This window comes from Puntigrus tetrazona, chromosome 15 (assembly GCF_018831695.1).
Source record: "Puntigrus tetrazona isolate hp1 chromosome 15, ASM1883169v1, whole genome shotgun sequence".
NCBI lineage: Eukaryota > Metazoa > Chordata > Actinopteri > Cypriniformes > Cyprinidae > Puntigrus > Puntigrus tetrazona.
Genome location: NC_056713.1, coordinates 13,444,745 through 13,465,745, shown reverse-complemented (window position 1 = coordinate 13,465,745; position 21,001 = coordinate 13,444,745). Strand labels below are relative to the sequence as shown.

Genomic DNA, 21,001 nt, shown 5'->3' with positions numbered 1-21,001 from the left:
TATCTTCCATGTAATGGAAGAGGATGGGGACCGGCCTGCCAAGCTTCAAAAGGGACAAAATATCGTAAAAACGGTCTGCTGTATAGCTTTGTGTAAGGAACAGACTGAAACCGAACACAACATTTATTCATGGAAAAGAGTTTTAACATTATTTTAAAATGTTTTCATTGTGTGTGTGTGTGTGTGTGTGTGTGTGTGTGTGTGTGTGTGTGTGTGTGTGTGTGTGTGTGTGTGTGTGTGTGTGTGTGTGTGTGTGTGTTAAACAGCTGACAAAAAGCCATACCAGTCTGAAAGATGATTTGATAAATGATGTTAAAAATGTTTTGATGAACGGTCTCTTTAATTACAAATAAACAACTGAAGAAGGAAGTAAGTCTATGAAAGTTCGCACTTTAACTCTTAAAACAAATAGACGCCGCAGAGGGTGGGCGGGCGTGTGTGTGTGTGTGTGTGTGTGTGTGTGTGTGTGTGTGTTCACTTTAGGCGTCCTCCTGCCCTCCTCCTGCCAAAGATTTCCTCATTCACGAGCATCGTCCCTGCCCTTTCTGCAGCTCGTCACCCTCAGCTTCAGCGCGCTTAAGAGGTTTATAGCTACCCTGCCGAGAACAGCTTATCCACTAACACCCCGGAATAACCTACCAGAACAAACGAGCGGTTTCAACGCAGATGTCAAAGGCAAGTATACTTTCACCTGTGCTTTTGAATATTACTGCTTCAAATCTCAATTTACTAAACGCTATTGTGTCGTGATGAATGGTCGCTCGTTGAGCCGGACGCGCTGTCATTTGTACGATAGAAAAAGTAAGACTGAAAACGCCTCTGTGTGTAGCATTCAATACACTTTTGATTTAATTTCTGTTGACGGAAACTCGGCTCAAAACTCTTAAAAACTAACGGGAATAACATAATTGTAAGTTTAACTGTTGTAACAAACATACGTAATGATAAGAACATTGTTTACCGTTTGCTTGAGGAAATTTCAGTGTATTAAGTGTATTGCCATGTGGCTTTTTCATTACACAAATCAGTTTTTTTGGCTGTGAAAGCCATTAATTGTTATATTTAATCAAAGCTTTAGTCATCCACATTGTTCTCTCATTTGGTTATACACACAAAAAAAACAACTATGCAATTTTCAAATATTAAAGCTCAATAAGAAACTGATACATAAGTAAGCCTCTCACTTTCTGAACACCATGGTGGGTGTAGCCTCAAATCTCAGTTATGTTAAAGCAATGACACCATGTGGTTTACTAGGGAAATCCGGGAATTGGCTGATCTCAAGGACTAACTGTGTTTAACCATTACATAATAGGAGTGTGTTAGTGTAACAAGTCCGAGTGATTTTCTGAAGGTCATGAGGACAGATCTGATACAGGACGTGTAAATCACTTTTTTTCCCCCGTTTACACAACACAGCTTTTAAACATTCAATATGTATTTTTGTAACAACATGTTTTCACAATTGTGTCACAGGCCAATAAATCTCAGCAACGAGCTGTGAAAAGTCAAAATGGTAAAAACATATGGCTCTCATAGAGAAACAATAACAAAAATGTGCTTGTTTTAATGCAAGCGGTGCCAGTGACAGCATCATTAACTTGGGTCTTCTGGGTGAAGTAAAAATAACCACTTTGATGATGTCCTGTCCTTTCCCTTGTTTTCTTGTCAGATGGGCATGGTTGTATGCATACGTGCATGTATATTTTCTTTTTTTTAACTGTACAACTTGTTCAATTATCTATCTATCTATCTATCTATCTATCTATCTATCTATCTATTATTATTATTATTATTATTATATTAAAGTAAGGTTTCACAGTTGTGCTGTGTTTAAACTAGGACTACATTTATATATTTCAGGAACACTTGATATTTATAATGCATACTTGCAGTATTTTAATCTGTTGTGTTCAGTGAAGGGAAGGTTTCCAACTGTTGTGCACTACACACTACATTAAAATGTTGAATACAATAACATACGTCAGTGTGGATGTAATTTAATGGCAGGAGCTCAAAGGAGAACAGAAGTGGGGATTTGCAGACTCGTTCCCTACTGCCAATAATGTTCTGGGGCAGTTTCATAATACTCTCATAAAGGCATGCACGCAAATAACATCCTAGCTATTATGTCTTTTGAAAATCCAACAAATTCCTCCAAACATGTTGTGGAAAGATCGAAATTTCTGAGGGTTTTAATTTATAGGTAAGTAGCTGCAAAGACTATAAAGGGAAAAAAAAGGAGAAAAACAGAGTTGCTTTCTTTGTCGTTGGAAGTGCACAGTAAATATATGTGCTTTTCTTTGCTGTTAGTTTTTTTCTACAACCGCGCTCTTGAGTTTCACAGGTTGTAAATCTTTCTTCTCTTTGTTTTATTCCTCAGACCTGCAGTTGTGATGATACATCACAGGAGCTTCTGAACGGTTTCATACACAAAAGACGCCGCTTCCAGCTGCCGGCGGGATATTTAGAAGTGAAATAAAGGAGACAAGCCAACCCAAACGTATGAAAGAGTTAATATCAGACTGAGGACTAGGTTCCTCTCCATTTCTTAGACGAACATCATCACGCACTTGACACAAAATACTGGGAAACAGAATGCCAGCCAAGACACCCATTTACTTAAAGACGTCCACACCAAAGCGAGGCAAGAAGCCGAAAATACGGGACGTTCTTTCAGGAGACATGATAAGTCCGCCGCTGGGTGATGTGCGTCACAGTGCCCACGTCGGGCCTGAAGGAGAAGGGGACATGTTCGGCGACGTAGGATTCTTGCAAGGCAAACTCAACATGCTTCCAGCCCTCAATCAGACGCCCGCCTCTCGTTCTCACAGCATTGACAGAAGAATGGACGAGCTCTTCGATGTGAACAGCAGGAGCCACACTTACCATCGCAGTCACAATTCTCATCACAGTTCTCTCCTGAAAACCACCATCTCCATGCCCGTGTTCATCACGCCCGTGCAGCCTCCCCCGAAACCCCCGCGTCTGCATTTAGACGAGCAGCCGTCGCCCGTTCACAAGCAGCAGAACCACCATCACAGTCCGGGGCAGCAGCGCTCCATGTCTGTGTGCGAGGAAGGGATGGTTAAGCGCAGGGATCCCTGTCGTGACCTCGCTCTCTCCTCCTCCATCGCTGTCCTGCCGCACATGGTGCCTTCCACGGGCTCCTTATCCGAGGCTTCCTCGGATGACTCCATGTCGGAGGGCTGCGGTCCGCTCGATCCGAAACGAGGCTTGAGTCTGGACTCTGATGCAGGGCTAAGTAATGAGGACCTGCGGAGCGAACACTGTGAATCTCCGGCTATCTCCCCCAGCATGTCTCGTTCGGAGTCTCTAATGGGTTTGGACCTGGACCTGGGACCATCCATTTTAGAGGATGTTCTTAGGATCATGGACCGTTATAAGAGTGTGGAAGAGAGGCATGAGATATAAGGAGACTCTTTCATATACTGTGATATAGGCGTCAGCTCAAACATGCTGTCTTTCATTGCCCGTTTCAGAGGACCGGGAAAAGAACCGGGATGAGCAATAGCTGGCTGTGCCACAGATGCTGCAGAGTTATGGCACATTTTTATCCACTCGCAATTATAACAAATAGGCAATTATCTTTACAGCTTTGACTCTGAAAACAACCCATCAATCTATTAATTCCCATAAGGACATTGTTAGTAGATAACATAACAAGAGCAGTGTTTTGCTGGGTTTTGGTCATTCTAGGCTAACTGGAGATGTAAAACGTTTAAGCAATAACAGTTTGTTTATTTTTATATTTGCTATTACTCATTAAGCTTTGCAGGGAAAGGAATTGGGATTTCGGCTATCTAGCAACTTTACGTTTTGCATAAAGTTCTGACAGTATCATTTTTAGTCAGTGTAGGTGAATATTACCAAGTAATGACCCAAATGACTTCCACTGGAGTTGACCTATTATGCGGTTGTGTAAAACATGAACGTGACATGATCCAAGATAATTCGTTGTCCTGCCTACGAGTACAAAGGAAATCACTTTGCAAAGGTTTATCTTTGATGGCGTGCTATAATACAGTATTGTAATTGTAATATATGAAATAAAATGATCATGTAAATAAAATATGATAAAAATATATGCCTCTACTGATTTAATAATAAAATACTTTTTTTATTTTCTTTCTTTCTTTCTTTCTTTCTTTCTTTCTTTCTTTCTTTCTTTCTTTTTTGCTTTATTTTTCTTGTATTAAATAGAATGTTTATTATTTTTTCTTTTATGTATTAATTATTATTTAAGTATAATAAGTATTTCCTAAAATAATAATAACAGTAAATAAAAATTATTATTATTATTATCATCATCATCATCATCATCATTATTATTATTATTATTATTATTATTATGTAACATTTAGACTAAACTCTTTAAAATAACTGATGGTAACGAAGTACAACCAATCGGACAGAATATAGTTGTTGTTTTTTTAGTAAAAGTTTAGTCCGGACTTCTTTTCTGTTATTTACGTTTAACCCCGAAGGTGTTAAATGTACTTCCGCTAAAAGTTGAATTGACAGGCGTATCATCCAATACGATTCAACAGACTGGGGCGTGTTTTCAAGCAAACAACCAATCACAGAGTCAAAATATCTTACGCGTTTTATGTGCGACAGCTTTTCGTGCTACTGAGACCGCCTGTGTGACTCGATAGAAGTCTGTTGTGTAAAATACATATGACAGTTAGTGCTGTATAAATGTGTGACATTCTGGAAAACTGAACGACAGAAACACCCAAGTGCTGCAAATTACAGCCAACATGAAGTGAGTGAATTTCTTAAATTTCGATATATCGACTAGCAGCAGCGTTGCAAATATACAGACGGTTTATTCTGTTTGTTAAACAAGTTTTCAGCCCTAATGTCTCATTCACCCATTTAGGCTGAATATCGAGGGGTTATTAGTCTACTTTCCGTATGACTACATTTATCCTGAACAATATTCGTACATGCTTGAGCTGAAGAGGACGCTGGACGCAAAGGTGCGTTATGATCCATTTATTACCCCAGTATCGTCATTTATGTACTATGCTAACATTATTGGTAGTTAATATGACATTTCAGTGTAGCGCTATTATTTATTTTAGAATTATACCAGCGGCAATTAGAATATTAAATGGAATTGAGTGCAGGAATCTAAGTAAAAATCAGTAATTGTGTTTTTGTTTTGTTAATGTTGAATAGCTATTGTATTCTTAATTATGTGAGACACAACTTGTGTGTGTGTGTGTGTGTGTGTGTGTGTGTGTGTGTGTGTGTGTTTCTTATTCGTATGAGAAGCCAAATTAAAAAAAATTTACATTGGTGCATAATAATGTTAAATCGGTCAGTAAATAATTTTTGCAGTCTTATATTAACCGAGAGACTATCTGTTTCCCCACTTTTTTTTTATTACTTTGCAAAGGGACATGGAGTTCTCGAGATGCCTTCAGGAACAGGAAAAACTATTTCTCTTCTTTCCCTCATTGTTGCTTACCAGAAGGTGAGGGATTTCTGAATGACACCGTTATAAAACGTGAAACTTCACTATAATGAGTTTGATTACAGCGTATCATTTGATTTATATTTTCATCGCTTGCAGGCTTACCCTTTAGAAGTCACCAAGCTTGTCTACTGTTCTCGCACTGTGCCCGAGATCGAGAAGGTATCCAACATTAAATACACGTTTATAACCAATAAACGACTGCACGACTTTTTAGATGGCTTTTCAGATATGCGTTTCATCTTTTTATCGTGTGTATTTTCTGTAACTCTCTGTTTTCCTGTCAGGTGGTAGAGGAGCTAAGGAAACTAATGGATTATTATGCAAAACAAACAGGGGTGAAAAATGATTTCCTTGCACTGGCGCTTTCTTCACGGAAAAATCTGTGCATTCATCCTGAGGTAAAAGCTGCTAAATTAGCGGATATGCATGTGGTTTTAGTCGTTTCTTTGTTTTACTCGTTAGGCTAACTCATTAAGTGGAAGTGCATGTGTGATTTATAGGTGAGTTCTCTGCGTTTTGGAAAAGAAGTGGATGGAAAGTGTCACAGTCTGACAGCGTCGTATATTCGAGCGCAGCATCACAGTAACCCAAGTCAACCTGTCTGCCAGTTCTATGAGGTGTGAGGCATTTCTCAAGCATTTTGCTTTTTTTTTTCTTATCCGATACAGTTTGTGTCATTTAGTCATAAATCACTCTGTTTAAGATCAGATTTCCTGCATGCATTTCATTATATTGTGGAATATGACATCCTGTCCATTTAAAATAATTCTTTAAAATATATTGAAGTATATATTAATAAATACTACTTTTACAAATTGTAATTTGCATTGCACAGTCCCAGATCACAATATTAAAAATATATAAAATAAATGAAAAACATTTAATGTATATACAAATCTATTTAAAGCAAAATATTTAACATTAAAATAATAATTTCCTGGGATGCAGGAATTTGATGCAGTAGGCAGGCAGGTTCCCATTCCCCCTGGTATATATAACTTGGATGATCTGAAGGACTTTGGGCGCAGAAAAGGCTGGTGTCCGTACTTCTTGGCACGTTATGCAGTGAGTACTTGCTAGATTTAATATAGTGGATGTTTGCTGCAATTGCTTGATGATTGCATATAGTTGATTGTTTCTTTCTTCTTTTAGATTCTTCACGCAAACATTGTAGTGTACAGCTACCATTACTTACTTGATCCAAAAATTGCAGATCTGGTCTCAAAAGAGCTCGCAAAGAAATCTGTGGTTGTGTTCGATGAGGCTCACAACATCGGTGAGTAGAATTTTTGCGCTACTTGTCATGATCACCTGTTTCACGTGGACAGATCTTGGTTATTTAAGCTGATATTGTTTCATCTAGACAATGTGTGTATCGATTCCATGAGCGTCAACATTACAAGGAGGACTCTGGATCGCTGTCAGACTAATGTGGAAACCCTGCAAAACACCATTAGCAGGTGTGACAAAATACTGGAAATTAGTATTTTACTACACGAGTACTGTCTTTCGTTTCCTGCAATCTGTGTGTGTTCTTTTATAGAATTAAGGAAACAGATGCTGCAAAACTTAGAGAAGAATACAGGAGATTAGTTGAAGGTCTTAAAGAAGCAAATGTTGCAAGAGAAACTGACGTCTATCTGTCCAACCCAGTTCTTCCAGATGAAATCCTGCAAGGTCAGTTTTATTATCTTACAAGTATTTGAGTCACACAAAAATGTCTTTGCATTAGACCAACGATATCAAACCAAGTGGCATCTGCAAACAGTCGTATTTCACAAAGCTAACTTTTAACGGAGCATTTCGTTAATGGCTTTCAACCAACTGGTCCCATTTTTAACTTATGTATGAAGTCATCCTCCCAGTTTGACATCCAGAAATGTCCAGATACTTTTAGTGTTAATTTGAACAACAAAAACACAATCTCTCGTTTATAATATGAAACATTACAGACTGCTTTTCTGAGAGTTTAGCTTTAAATAGCTGTATTACTTGTTTTAAAATTTTGGTTCATTAAGGGTGGTTTAAGTATCCAGGTATATTTATCATATGCGACTCTCACTACAGAGGCTGTACCTGGCAGCATTCGCACTGCTGAGCACTTTGTGGGCTTTATGAAGCGCTTCCTGGAGTACCTGAAGGCACGTTTGCGAATCCATCACGTGGTTCAGGAGAGCGCCCCTCAGTTCCTCAAAGACATCTTTGAGAAGGTCTGCATTGACCGCAAACCCCTGAGGTGAGTAAAAGAATCGGTCCTGATGGTCATTATTAAATAATAAAGCAGCATATTCACCCCAGTTTAAATGTGTTTTTAATCCACTTTTAGATTTTGTGCTGAGCGGCTGCGCTCGCTGCTGAGGACGCTGGAGATCGCAGACATCGCTGACTTCTCAGCCATTACCCTGATCTCACACTTTGCCACACTCGTCAGCACCTACAGCAAAGGTAACAAAGCATCATCATCCTGAACTTAATTCTTACGCTGGAGAAATCCAGCAGTTCCAAAGGAAATCCATATTATTGGGAATTCTGTATGTGAGCTAAGTTTCTCTATGCAGATTTTACCCGTGGGTTCAAGTGGCAATTTGATTTGCCTCATTAACTAGCAGAAAGCTGCTTAATTTGGCCTTTTTTTGCCAGTTAAATATTTCTGAAATAACCACACACTGGCACTGCTAATATCTCAAACCCGCCTCAATTTAATAATGATTTCCTGCATAAACGAGTTGTGTAATCGTTCTCTTTTAGGCTTCACCATCATCATTGAGCCCTTTGAAGATAAAACGCCAACAATAGCAAATCCTGTTCTTCACTTCAGGTGCATTAATTCTGCTCTAATACAGTTTCTATCGTTCTAATAAATATTAAAAAAAAAAATGTTTATTAGCTTTGTCACTGACTTTGGATTCTTTCGATGCAGTTGCATGGACCCCTCTATCGCCATAAAGCCTGTGTTTGGGCGCTTTCAATCAGTCATTATCACATCAGGGGTAAGCTGTGCTCCTCAATCCATATGCCCCATCTTTCCCTGAATATTAGATTACACACACACTGCTCACTAATCTCTTCATTGTAATCCCACTGTAACACTCATGCCATCTGTGTGAAACATACCTCGCTTTCACCTTAAAGCATGCAGGCCGCATTTAAAATGGGTTTGCTTTAGCTTGCGAACCTTTTATACAACATCTGTAGCCTATACTTATAACACCAGTGCTATTTGCGAAGTCTTCTGCATTTGTATGTTTTAGAAACATCATATTTTTGATTCTCTCTCGAAATAGACTCTCTCTCCTCTGGACATCTATCCACGCATCCTTGATTTCCACCCAGTCACTATGGCATCCTTCACCATGACACTGGCACGAACCTGCCTGTGCCCTCTTGTAAGTTATGACTGACAATGCAACCGTTTCGGATGAAGATATATACTGGGCTGCCATCTTTTAAAAACACATTATATCAGTGCTTTTTAGTCTTCTTGACTCAGAGTACCCCTGTTGCCCTACACAAAAAAGGAAGGCCCCCTTCATTATTTTTGTGTGTATTTTTTCATTTATGTGTGTATATATCAATTATATATATATATATATTTTATATATATAATTATTTATATTTTTCCAACTTTCAGATTGTAGGCAGAGGGAATGATCAAGTAGCGATGACCTCCAAGTTTGAGACCAGAGAAGATTTTGGTGAGTTGTTTTGTGTTTGTATTTGTCTTATTGATTTTATTTTGCAAGTGCAGTTGAAAGATAACCAATTTATTTAAAATACATCCCATAGCTGTGATCCGGAATTATGGAAACCTGCTGCTGGAAATGTCTGCCATTGTTCCTGATGGGATCGTTGCGTTCTTCACGAGTTACATATACATGGAGAACATTGTGGCCTCATGGTATGAACAGGTATGAAGAATTCCTTCTCAGATGGTTGAAAGTGCTGTTATGATAATCATAACCCTTTCTCTTGCTGTATTTGTAGGGCATCCTAGAGAACATCCAAAGAAACAAGCTCATTTTCATAGAAACCCAGGATGCAGCCGAAACTAGCATGGCCCTGGAGAAGTATCAAGAGGTCAATAAACATTGGGGTTTTAATGCTCCCTAATCCAATTTTCTGTAATCGTGTTGTGTAATGTTGACTTTATTTTGAGTTCGCTGTGTTAAAGTAATCACTTTTGTTCTCTTTTACTTTCAGGCCTGCGAGAACGGCAGAGGAGCAATTCTACTCTCGGTGGCAAGAGGAAAAGTGTCAGAGGGGATTGACTTTGGTGGATACTTCAGTTTTGAACTTTCTTTTATACAGGTTTTTTTGCAGATCTAAAGTCTTAATTTGCCCTGACATAAATTCAGTTAAGGCCATAGAAAGGTCATAAATTGTAGACAAAAGTATTACATTCATAAAGTCATAGCATTAAATGTTTCATGTACTGAAAAAAATCAGTACCTTCCTTAGTATTCTTGTCTTTTTGACCCCACTAAAAATATCTAAACATTCTTAAAACAACAAAATTTTACTTGAAGTAGAAAACGAAGAGGACGTTTTTCTTTCTGATATTATTGGCAAATATTTTTGCTTTATTTTAATCATGTCCTTCCATTAATTCTTACATTTCCTTTTCTTACCAAATATATATATATATATATATATATATATATATATATATATATATATATATATATATATATATATATATATATATATATATATATATATATAAAAATATAATTCTTACTTTCATAAAACCTGCAAAAAACGTTAAAATTAGCAAATTCTTAAAAAAAACAATTCTTGTAAACATTTCTTCATCAGTTTTTCTTTTTAAAACCCCCCCAGTTCATCATTTTGGCCGTGCCGTTATCATGTTTGGAGTGCCGTATGTTTACACCCAGAGCCGAATCCTCAAGGTTTGTAGAGCTTTTTCAATCAGATCTATTCCAGTACACTCTGTAATAAATAAAAATACCCTAACCTATCTGATCGAATCAGGCGCGGTTGGAATACCTTAGAGATCAGTTTCAGATCCGGGAAAATGACTTTCTGACATTTGATGCAATGCGCCATGCGGCTCAGTGTGTGGGCAGAGCCATCCGAGGCAAAACTGACTACGGCTTGATGGTCTTTGCAGACAAGGTAAGTAAAGGGGAGAAGGTAGCATGATTTATTTTTTAATTTTTTTTATCCTACAAATAGTTTAATTGCTGTTTCCTTTAGCGTTATGCACGTGCGGATAAGCGAGGAAAGCTGCCCCGCTGGATCCAGGAACACCTTACGGATGGAAGCCTAAATCTGACCATTGATGAGACCGTGCAGTTATCCAAGCACTTTCTACGACAGATGGCCCAGCCCTTCAGACGGGTAACCACAGTAACCTTTTTTCAGCCCGTTCAATGACCTAAACCTCTCAAGTTGAGAATTTAAAATCCTATATGAACACAAAAAGCAAAAGTGGAATAATATGTTTGCAGAGATGTGGTTGTGAGGTACACGTTCTTATCTACATTGTATTAAGAGTCTTCGTGTCATGTTTGTGTGGCAGGAGGATCAGTTGGGTCTGTCTCTGCTGACCCTGGAGCAACTGCAGTCTGAGGATATGCTTAAGAAAATTGCTCAGATCGCGCAACAAGCCTGAGGTCTCAAAAGGAACAAAGTCTGGGAGATGTGTATATATATATTCTTTTTTTATGATTCTTTAATATGTTTTTTTTACAACAAGCATTAATAAATGCTAATCTTCAACTAGTGTTCTATACTGTTTGTGGAGAACATGCGGTCTCAAAACCAGCTGCAGAGGGCACACAAGCACACTAAACTAAAGGGAAACTACTGGAGGTCACCAAGAGTTGCATACCAGTTGGCTGTATCAGCTGTCCGTTATCTGAAAACACCTTTTACACATGTTGATTTTTTTTTTTTAAAAAGAGGTAGAACAATTTTATTTGGTTCATCAGCAACATTCAGTATATAAATATACTCCCTAAGCTCATGGAATATGTAACGAGATTCGACAATATACAGCTGTTTAGATTACGTAACAGCTCATTTGATGTCTAACCTTTCAGTAACTACATCCACTAGCAAGATTCAAGTAATATACTGTATATTATCTTTGTACCGCACATTGTGCTGAGAAGTGCTTAAACTAAAGCATAGCACAGCATACATAAATATAAAGTACATGTGCTTGAAACTGGAAAAATCAAAAGTCCCTTATATTATAGGCACAATACGTACCACAATTGTTTGATATTTACTCAGAAACATACAAGTCAGTATGTACAACAACAGCGTGTCTTACCTTCATCTAGGAATGTAACATCATGGATGACCATTCTTTAGGAATTTTTGAGTTAAGAGCATTTAGAAGCCATTCGAAGTTCTCCCAAAAATGAAAATTCTGTCATTAATTATTCACCCTCGTGTTGTTCCAAACAAGACATTCATTCATCTTTCAACCGCAAATTTAAATATTTTTCATGTACTTTCTGACCCTGCAAAGAAATGTTGAATTAATTTGTTGTTTTTTCTGTGCACAAAAACAATTCTCAAAGCATTACGGTTAAACAACTGATGTCACATGGACTATATTTAACGATGTTGCAGTTGCATCGCTATCTATGCAGGGTTCATCAGAAATGTCTTGTAAACAGTTCTGAAGGCGTTACGGGTGTAATTAATGACATCATTTTTATTTTTCAGTGGACTATCTCTTAAGTGCAAATTGTTTATTTCCAGTACTGTAATTCTATTGCCTGGTAGGGTGAAGACAAGGAATGTATATCACGTATTGCTACAATATTGTAAGTAAACAGTGGTAAGGTGTGGTCACATTAGTAAAATTTTGGAGAAATTAAGCAGCCAAAAAATGTCCATTGTCAATAAATTAGCAAAGAATTATGCTTACAAAATAGAGACTTTCACAACAAAATCTTTCCTGGTTTGGTTTGTGTAAAATGGATGCGTCACATATGCAGTCAACAGCAAATGTCCATGACCAACCTGAACGCAAGGAAAAGCTAAGTCCACGAAACTCCCATTTCCTATTGAAATGACTAGATTTTAATAAAATGTGACCGCACTTTTATTAAAAAAAGAAACCGCACCCTGCCTAAGGCTGTGGTAATGCTCCTATCTTCGAAATGCAATAAATACATTTCTGTGACATTTTATAATGCAATAGGCTTTTAAAAAAAACGAGTAGACTGAACTGATTTTTACAGTGTAAAAAAAAATGTTTGTAAAGCCAAAGTGTGCTCTCCTTTAACAGACTGCTTTGATGTGTGTGCATTCATCGTCACATACCATTCCTCATATTATTATCTGATATGAGCTTTGCAGTCATTATAGACCGTACAGATGTGAGGCTGACACCTCTGCATCAGTCCTGATGTCATATGGCATGTCTGAAAGTTAGCTGTCGCCGCTCAGAGATGCACGGCGTGCTAAACTCTGTGTGCTGGAACTCAGACCCCGTGCATCTGTCAGCCTGTTGGGTTTCTGAAAAGACAAAACAGACCGATGACCATTTTCAATCACCATCTGTTAACTAATTTCGAATTACTGTAAAATTATGCAGCGCCCATTAAGTGTGTGTTTTCAGCATATCAGCATCTTTTGTCAAATTTACAATGTCTTTTCTGTCACTTTTGATCGAAGAATCCTGAAAAAAGTATCAGTTTCCAAAAGAAATATTAGGCAGCACAACTGTTTAAAAATGATAATGATGGGAAATGTTTATTAAGCATGCATCAGACGCTGAAGAGTAACGATGCTAAAAACTATGCTTTGCCTTCACAGTAATAGATTACATTTTAAAATATATTCAAATAGAAAACAGTTAAAATCATATAATTTCACAATATTAAATTAGGCTGTCAAATGCTTGCTCAAATAAATGCAGCCTTGGTGAATATAAGATAATTGAGCAAATTTGAAAGCAAAGAGTCGACGCTTACCATAGCAGCCTCTTGACTTTCTCTGAGACCCACATTAAGCACATTTAGAGAATTGGCTCTCTTCATCCTGTTTAAAAATAAATGAGTAGTTAAAAATACTACTCTCTTCATGAAAAGTGACGAGAGCCGAGCAGAATATAATTACCCAGCAGCTCGAGGGGCTGTTTCCTGCGCTCCAACTCCTTTCAGTTTCCGTACAAGTTTCTCGCTGCTTCGTCTTATTGATTCCCGGAGCTTGGTGAATGATCCGCTGCGTTTCAGACTTCCCAGACCATCCTACAGTACCCACACACGAAAAAGCACATTAAAAAAACTATTTCTCCTAATAGAACATACATATTTGGATTGAAAACGTACCTGTCTAGAGCTTCCCTCCTCCGTATGTATCCAAACTGGCCGCCCGTCCCCTATGTATACACATGTGAAAATATGAATTTACTATTGGACAAGTACGCTCAGCAGGTGAAACTATGGTGTACAAAAAATTCAGCTGAATGCAGAAAATGTATTTTACCCTCCACTGAGCCAAACTCCTTCTCGTGAGCACGAGTCAGAATCTCTTTATAAAGAGCCTCAGCTTGCCTGTATTTCCCCTGCTTGAGATAACAGGAGGCCTGAAGAGCACATGAATGGTATATTATATCACATGCATAATATATGCTGCCATTATTAAAACGCACAAGATACACATTTTCTCTCCTGACCAGGTTGTTCTTGGTCTTGGCCACGTTGGCATCGTCTGGACCCAGCTGGCTCTGGTAAATGTGCAGCGCGCGTTCATAGTACTGCTCCACCTCCTGGTATTTGCCCTGATTCTGGCATAGAAGGGCTAAGTTATTCAGCTGCTTGGCTACATCAGGGTGATCTGTCCCGAGCACCTGTCAACAGACAAACATAGGCAAGATATTTCAACTTAGACCAGTGGTTCTGGACCTTTTTTCGCTCCTAAGACCACAACGATATTTAAAGGCTCTGTGACTCTGTGATTTTCATATTGGTATTATCAGTGTCGTGTTTGTGCAAGCCAGGATGTGTTTTAAGATTCTTTGATGAACATAATATTTGAATAACATATTTGACATATGTCAGTTTTGATCATGTTTATGCGTCCTGACTAAATGACTCCCACTGACCCCAAACTTTTGAATGGTAGCATACAGGTAAGTTGATATGATCTGAGAGCTTATAGAGAGGACAGGTGGGAAAACCATTCACTCTTTTTGTATCGGTACCTTTTCTCTGATCTCCAGAGCTCTTTTACACAGCGGCTCTGCCTCTTTATACTTCCCTCTTTTTCCATACAACACAGCCAGATTATTCAATGTAGCTGCTACCTACAAACACAAACATAAACTCAAGAAAAGGGACCCATGTATATAGATTGCATATGTGATTATTGGCTTTTCAGTGAAATACAAAGAAAAAGAGCAAAGCAAACTATAACAGTAACACGATTTATCTTCAAACAGCACATACTGCTGGATGGTCCATGCCTAGTGTCTTCTCACGGATAGCCAATGCATCATTCAGGAGACTGGCTGCTTCCTTGTATTTGTTCTGATCCCTGTAAAGCACAACATTAATGTTTTTTAGGTTTATATTTATATATTATATATATATATATATATATATATATATATATATATATATATATATATATATATATATATATATATATATATATATATATATATAAAAGAGTAAAAGAATGTGTGATGCTCTACAGAAGTGACCTGTACACTAAAGCCAGGATATTGAGCATGGTAGCAACATCCGGGTGGCTGTGGCCCGAGGATTTCTCTAGGTCCTCCAGAGCTTGTTTGCAGAGCGGCACGGCCACCTCATAGCGGCCCTGAGAGGCGTACTGGATCACCAGGTTGTGGAGAGTCCGGAGGCGGGCAGGGATCTCATATCCTCCCTGCTGGGCGGCAGCGGCGGCACTACTGTGGGGCTGAGACACTGCAAACACAAGAGTCAAGCTCAGACACGAGAGCGCACGCTCTGATCATGGGCTCTCACCAATCAAGTGACATTTCTCAATTTCCTGACCTCTACTCTTCTCTCAGTAAAACATATCAAAGTAATCTTCAGGAAGTTAAATTGTAGTTGTGGTTATAGTAAATGCTATCTGTGGTTGAAACTTAACACTGTCCTAAACCATGCGTCAATCAAATCTGTGCTTGCTTTAACAGCTGACACGGCAAAAACCCAGCACACACATGTGTAAAGGAACAGCTGTGGTCTGTGAGTGTCGTACTGTGTGACTGCTCCTCTTCATCAGAAGGAAAGAGATCATCGAGGGACTCCTTCCCTGAAGTAGAATCTTTATCCTCCTGTAAGAAACAAACAGAGTGAACATGTTTTGAAAAGCTTTTAGATCAGTGGCTCTCAGTCGTTGGATCAGGGCCCACAAAGTACAGTACATTTCCAAGAGTGCAGAATGATTTATTTAAATTCATGAATTATTTATAAATATATTCAAATCGTCTCTTCATTCTGAACTACTGACATTCTGAAAAGACATAAAAACCTAAATGTAAATGCTATTGTATTGTTCCTTGTTTGTTTTTATTGAGAAACACACAGTTTTCTAAAATCACGAAATGAATCATGGTTAATCGAATTTATCTGGTTCATTTAAATTAACACGACACTTTTTTCTAAAATAGGCTAATTTTCCAAGTCCCCTAGAGTTGAATCCGTTCAGCTGATTTCTGGGTCTGGAGGTAGTACTTTTAATTGTAGCTTAGTATAGATCATTGAATCTGATGCTCCAAAATGGCCAAAGAGTTTCAATATTTTTTCTATTTAAAACTTGACTCTTCTGTAGTAACACTGAGTACTAAGACGTGTACTAAAACGACAAGTTGCAATTTTCTAGGATGATAAAACCAGGACTTATACTTTCATTACGGAGTAATAATCAAGGAATTTTGCTGCCGTATCATGACTGCAGCAGGCGCAATGATATTATGCATTGTTAGGGACTATTTTCAGGTGCTGCATAATATCATTGCACCTGCTGCGGTCTTGGTAAAATTGTGATTGTCCCACTGCAAAGCAAAATGTTATTTATCAGAAAGAAATCACATGAAAACTAGGCCTGATATTAAATATGACACAATAAAATGAATGAAAGAAAAATCTAGGTTAACACTTGTGAGCAGAATACTGTTTCCAGTCAATGTAATTTTGTTAAATAACATTTAACTGAGTGCATTTCATTGCTTTCCATTCCACAAAGCTAGTCCAGAACACACATTTAACATACAAACCTAAATGCATTCATTTATGTATTCACACATGCGTGTTTTCAAGACAAACCCTCACCATAGGCGGCTCTTCATGGTCATATTTACGGATGCTACTCATGAACTGCAGGTGTCTGTTCTGCTCTTCTAAAGTAACCACTTCCTGTTCCCGCTCCTGTAGCTGCTGCTGTGCCCGAGCCAGCTCGTCTCTCAGCCACTGGTTCTCCTGGCACAACCTCCGCACCTGAGCACGCAACTTCTGCTTCTCTGCCTCCAAGGAGCCCAGGTGTGCTGACAGCGCCATCATCACCTGGATGAGCAGGAAACAGACAGCTGGGTGAGTGGAAAGGCTCTTACTGAGACAGAAAGTGAATGAAGTTGACTGCGCTGCTCACTTGCGCCTCTCCTAGGCCCAGTTCAATCCTCTCCAGAGACTGTAAAACGATGTTGGTCTTCTCCTGCTCCAGGCTGCCGCTCTCGCTGGACGTCTGGCTCTGGAGGGTTTCCTGCAGGCTGTCCAGCAGCGTGCGGTTCTCTCCACGCAGAGCCTCCAGCCCCGCGATCACCTGCTGGGTGCTGCATAAGATTTCCTCCCCTGACAACATGTCTGACACTAAAAACCCTGGAGAGGAAAATATGCATTTGGTATTAACACGCATTTAGTCTGCGAATTGACCACGACTCTAAGGACTTGTATGCAGGAGTGTGTTATAACATTCATACTGTTTCTGGGTTACTATATTGAGTATTTGATGATGCAAATAACTTCACAAAGTGGTAAACTGACATATAGTTAATTGTTTTGAGCATTAATGCAATAAATTGATCAAAAGTGAGACATTTACAATGTTATAAAAATAAAAAACTACTAAAGTAACATGAAACAATGCATCACAGTTTCACAAAAATATAAAGCAGCACAACTGTTTTTAACATTAATAACAAGAAATGTTTCTTTAGCACTAAATCAACATTTCTATATGATTTCTGAAGAATCCTGCGACACTGAAAGACTACTGGCTTCTGAAAATTCACAGAATTACAGAAATAAATTAGTTTTTAAATTATACTTCAATAGAAAACATATTTCAAATTACAATGATATTTCATAATATATAAAATAAATGCAAGCTTGGTGACTTTTTTAAAAAAAATTGAAATATCTAAAAGGTAATTAACACAGATCAAAATGTAAAAGTAGTCTGTTTACAAACAGATTGACTAAACAGCAAGTGGGTGTATTTTATATTGCTCCATATTTTATAGTTATTAAAATGCTACGTACAGCACAAAAACGTTTCAGCCTTCAAAATATACTTGCAGGGCGACTTCTGCTAGACAAACCTACGCAGCCACTGTTGTTAATGTGGGCGTCATAATAAATACACACTGCCAAGAAACATCACGGGTGATATTTCAGGAAGAAAACTGTCTGGAAAATGTGTAGACAAACTCCACATAAACAACTAGTATTCAAGCAGAAAAGGGTCAGAGGTAAAATTATATCACATGCAGTATAGAATATCAGAAACTAACCTTAATTCACACTAAAACCAAGATCTCCTTTGGCAGCAAAGAAAGAAAGAAACTTCATAAAAATGGGATTTGTGGTTTTTTAGGAAGCACCCAGAGAATACAAACTTATACACCGCTAAAAAAGGATAAGTGTATTGATAATTGTCTGCCAAGATATAATCCATTTATGTAGTAAACTTTAAAAAGTGCAAATTTCAAAATACAGGTGAAACACCAAAAATGACTTTATATTAATACAGTACACAGTGTCCTATTTTATATAATAAGAGCACAGACTCCTGTTAGCCTTAAGAGAGAAAAGTGAAGGGAAGCCTGCCTGCTACCTCCCCACATGAAAACAAGCTGAAGGGTTGCTAGGTAAGAATCAGTTTACAGGTAGGAACAGAGATGTCTCTGGGGAGGTAAAGGACTGAGCTAATGTTTACGCCGGGCTGATGAGGTCATGAACACGGATATATGGCTTTAAGCTTAATTAACTGAGAAAATTACAAAACAATAATACATGCGTTAGGTACCGTACCAGTTCGGCATGCTTACAGGGTGGAGCGGACCAACTGCTAACTTGAATGTTTTTTTGGATCTGTATGAATATATTCAATCCCCTGACTTAATGAATCCAGTTCAACACTGTTTCCAGTTCACCAAAAAAGTGCCATAAATGTGTTCATCTCACTAGTTTGGTATATTCTGAGAAATGTCTCCGAATAACATCATAAGTCTGTTTTTTTTTTACTAAAGTTATTGTGTGGCTTTAGAAAGCACATTCTGTTTATTGGAGCTTGACAGCTGTCAATCATTATTTACTGTCAGTATATTAAAAAGAATGGCACCTGAAATCCACAAACTTCATGTAAGAAAGATGGTTATATACATTGGGAGGTTTTGGTTGGCATATGGGTGCATAAATAATAGCAAAAACGTAATCTATTTGATCTGTCAATTGAATAGTTAAGTGTTAATTCTCTCATGAATCCAGACACGTGTTGTGTAAACAAATATATATATATATATATATATATATATATATATATATATATATATATATATATATATATATATATATATTTACAGATAAACATAAGAGACAAATAGGCACATATAGAATCACAGAGCAAAATATTAGGTGTCAAGAAAATAATACACGTTTGAATACATTCTGACAATGAAGCTGGTCAACCTAAAATGAATGAACTCAATGAATATTTCCTATCATAAACACTCTTTAAGACCTATTTAAAGATAATTGTTAAACGTGCTGACTTTCACCAGATTAACAGTAACGAAGGCTAATTCAGCAAAACAAACAGTGACAACAAACGAGAGTGCAACGGTCCATTAAACCGCTCTGTAAAGCTGTTTATTGTCTGAAGAGCCAGTGAGCGTCAGCAGCTGATATTTATTTACCTGCAGTAACTCGGACAAGCGGCCACGACGCGTCCCAACTTAAAGCCAGACAATTCCGACTAAAGTCATCCACGCCGCATCTTTATTTCCTTGATATAGTGGCGATCAATGGATGTAGCGGCCGAGCAGAGCGTCGGTCGCGGTCATTCATTCACCTGTTGTTGCGTCGCAGACGGGCTGAATTAACAGCGCTTACCTGCTCCGTCGGTTCATTTACCGCGACTGCGCCGTGCGAGCCGAGCGCGCGCTCAGGCCACCTATCTGCCGCGGCTCTGAACTGCGCCCGCAGCGACGAATACACCGGGCGTGCACTTGAGAAAACCCTTATCTGTGGTAAATCCAAAAACACCCCCATGTTCCTACAAATTATACATGGTTTTGCTACACTAACCATAGTTTAATCATGGTATTTGTAGCAAAACTGATGGTAAAAATGGTAATCAATTAAAAAAACCAAAAAACAAAACAAAACACATGCTTACTATACCTTTACCAGAATAAATTCATGGTTGATTTTTGTAAATGCAAATTATTGAAGACATTTTTAGACAGCACTTACAGGTCTTTGCGCATAAACTCTTCAGTTAAAAAGTAGTTTATTCTTAATGATTTCAATAGGTTCAAATTTGAAGAAAGAAAAAAAGCCTAGCCATCTAATGTAGCTCTGAGAGAGAGAGAGAGAGAGAGAGAGAGAGAGAGAGAGAGAGAGAGAGAGAGAGAGAGAGAGAGATTAAACAAAAGCATTTGACAAAGCATTACATGCAATTTTACCATAAAATACTGTCAAATTCATGTTTTATAATGTACTTGTTTTCTGCCCATGTTTTATGGACATCTTTGAATTACTATGAACTTCTTTTGTGTATTTCTTTTTTTACCACATGTTTTATCATGATGGATATGAGTACGTTTTATGGTAAAAAGTAGATTTTTAGTTCAACATTGTTATATTGACATTGTATCACTAAAAAGTACAGGCATCAGTATACCATCCCATAATAGGTGGAAACATTGGCAATTGAATTGTGTTTTTTGTTTAATGCCATAAGTGTATTTCATTTACAATTAATGTATTTCAAGCACTATTTTACAATAAATAATTGAGTGATAATAAGTATGTGTAAATATTTCAGCTATGATTACAAAGCCTCACATTTCAGTTTAATTAAGTACAATTTAATTAGAAGTTTAATTACTTAACTGCTTCAATAATGACAGCATAAGTGAGGCAGCCTTCTTTTATTGTGATAAGAGTTGCCTGCCTAGACAGCATCTTATAGCAATAAGCTGCTTTTTTTTTTTTAAATCAGGGCTTAGCAACAAAAACATTACCCATTACTTGC

General features: G+C 37.9%; 3 protein-coding genes across 6 annotated transcripts; 2 read left to right on the top strand and 1 right to left on the bottom strand.

Moving 5' to 3' along the window:
• Positions 1-2,383: 2,383 nt before the first annotated feature.
• Positions 2,384-4,106, top strand: zgc:154093 (uncharacterized protein LOC777623 homolog). The gene has a single exon (XM_043259843.1). The coding sequence runs from the start codon at positions 2,599-2,601 to the stop codon at positions 3,433-3,435; it is 837 nt and encodes a 278-aa protein (XP_043115778.1). The 5' UTR covers positions 2,384-2,598; the 3' UTR covers positions 3,436-4,106.
• Positions 4,107-4,642: 536 nt separating this feature from the next.
• ercc2 (excision repair cross-complementation group 2) lies at positions 4,643-11,264 on the top strand. 2 transcript variants are annotated; one of them, XM_043259824.1, is made up of 23 exons: positions 4,643-4,789; positions 4,907-5,006; positions 5,429-5,506; positions 5,606-5,668; positions 5,794-5,907; positions 6,010-6,126; positions 6,458-6,574; positions 6,662-6,785; positions 6,873-6,969; positions 7,053-7,186; positions 7,577-7,745; positions 7,836-7,954; positions 8,258-8,327; positions 8,430-8,499; positions 8,794-8,895; positions 9,141-9,204; positions 9,296-9,417; positions 9,494-9,586; positions 9,710-9,782; positions 10,349-10,419; positions 10,502-10,645; positions 10,727-10,870; positions 11,052-11,264. In XM_043259824.1, the coding sequence occupies exons 1-23, from the start codon at positions 4,785-4,787 to the stop codon at positions 11,142-11,144; spliced, it is 2,283 nt and encodes a 760-aa protein (XP_043115759.1). In that variant the 5' UTR covers positions 4,643-4,784; the 3' UTR covers positions 11,145-11,264. The 2 variants fall into 2 exon arrangements, 1 of the variants encoding a protein (XP_043115759.1); XR_006252707.1 differs by lacking the exons at positions 10,349-10,419; positions 10,502-10,645; positions 10,727-10,870; positions 11,052-11,264 and having other exon boundaries at positions 9,296-9,407; positions 9,710-9,765.
• On the bottom strand, positions 11,181-19,901 carry klc3 (kinesin light chain 3). 3 transcript variants are annotated; one of them, XM_043259825.1, is made up of 14 exons: positions 19,659-19,901; positions 18,255-18,281; positions 17,114-17,340; positions 16,798-17,028; positions 15,725-15,800; positions 15,201-15,426; positions 14,944-15,031; positions 14,700-14,801; positions 14,172-14,345; positions 13,982-14,081; positions 13,825-13,874; positions 13,613-13,743; positions 13,468-13,534; positions 11,181-13,009 (listed from the first exon to the last, which is right to left on the bottom strand). In XM_043259825.1, exons 3-14 carry the CDS (start codon positions 17,321-17,323, stop codon positions 12,923-12,925), a joined length of 1,542 nt encoding a protein of 513 aa, XP_043115760.1. In that variant the 5' UTR covers positions 17,324-17,340; positions 18,255-18,281; positions 19,659-19,901; the 3' UTR covers positions 11,181-12,922. The 3 variants fall into 3 exon arrangements, with proteins under 3 accessions (XP_043115760.1, XP_043115762.1, XP_043115761.1); XM_043259827.1 differs by having other exon boundaries at positions 15,207-15,426; XM_043259826.1 differs by lacking the exon at positions 18,255-18,281.
• Between the last annotated feature and the right edge of the window lie 1,100 nt (positions 19,902-21,001).

Excerpts from the sequence above, each read along its gene's own strand:
- zgc:154093 (XM_043259843.1), top strand. The coding sequence starts at position 2,599 with ATGCCAGCCAAGACACCCATTTACTTAAAGACGTCCACACCAAAGCGA.
- klc3 (XM_043259825.1), bottom strand. The coding sequence starts at position 17,323 with ATGTTGTCAGGGGAGGAAATCTTATGCAGCACCCAGCAGGTGATCGCG. Across the intron at positions 17,029-17,113 it reads TGGGCCTAGGAGAGGCGCAA|GTGATGATGGCGCTGTCAGC; the intron begins GTGAGCAGCGCA and ends CTGCTCATCCAG. Across the intron at positions 13,535-13,612 it reads ACAGCCCCTCGAGCTGCTGG|GATGAAGAGAGCCAATTCTC; the intron begins GTAATTATATTC and ends ATTTTTAAACAG.
- ercc2 (XM_043259824.1), top strand. Across the intron at positions 8,328-8,429 it reads AATCCTGTTCTTCACTTCAG|TTGCATGGACCCCTCTATCG; the intron begins GTGCATTAATTC and ends CTTTCGATGCAG. Across the intron at positions 10,871-11,051 it reads TGGCCCAGCCCTTCAGACGG|GAGGATCAGTTGGGTCTGTC; the intron begins GTAACCACAGTA and ends TTTGTGTGGCAG.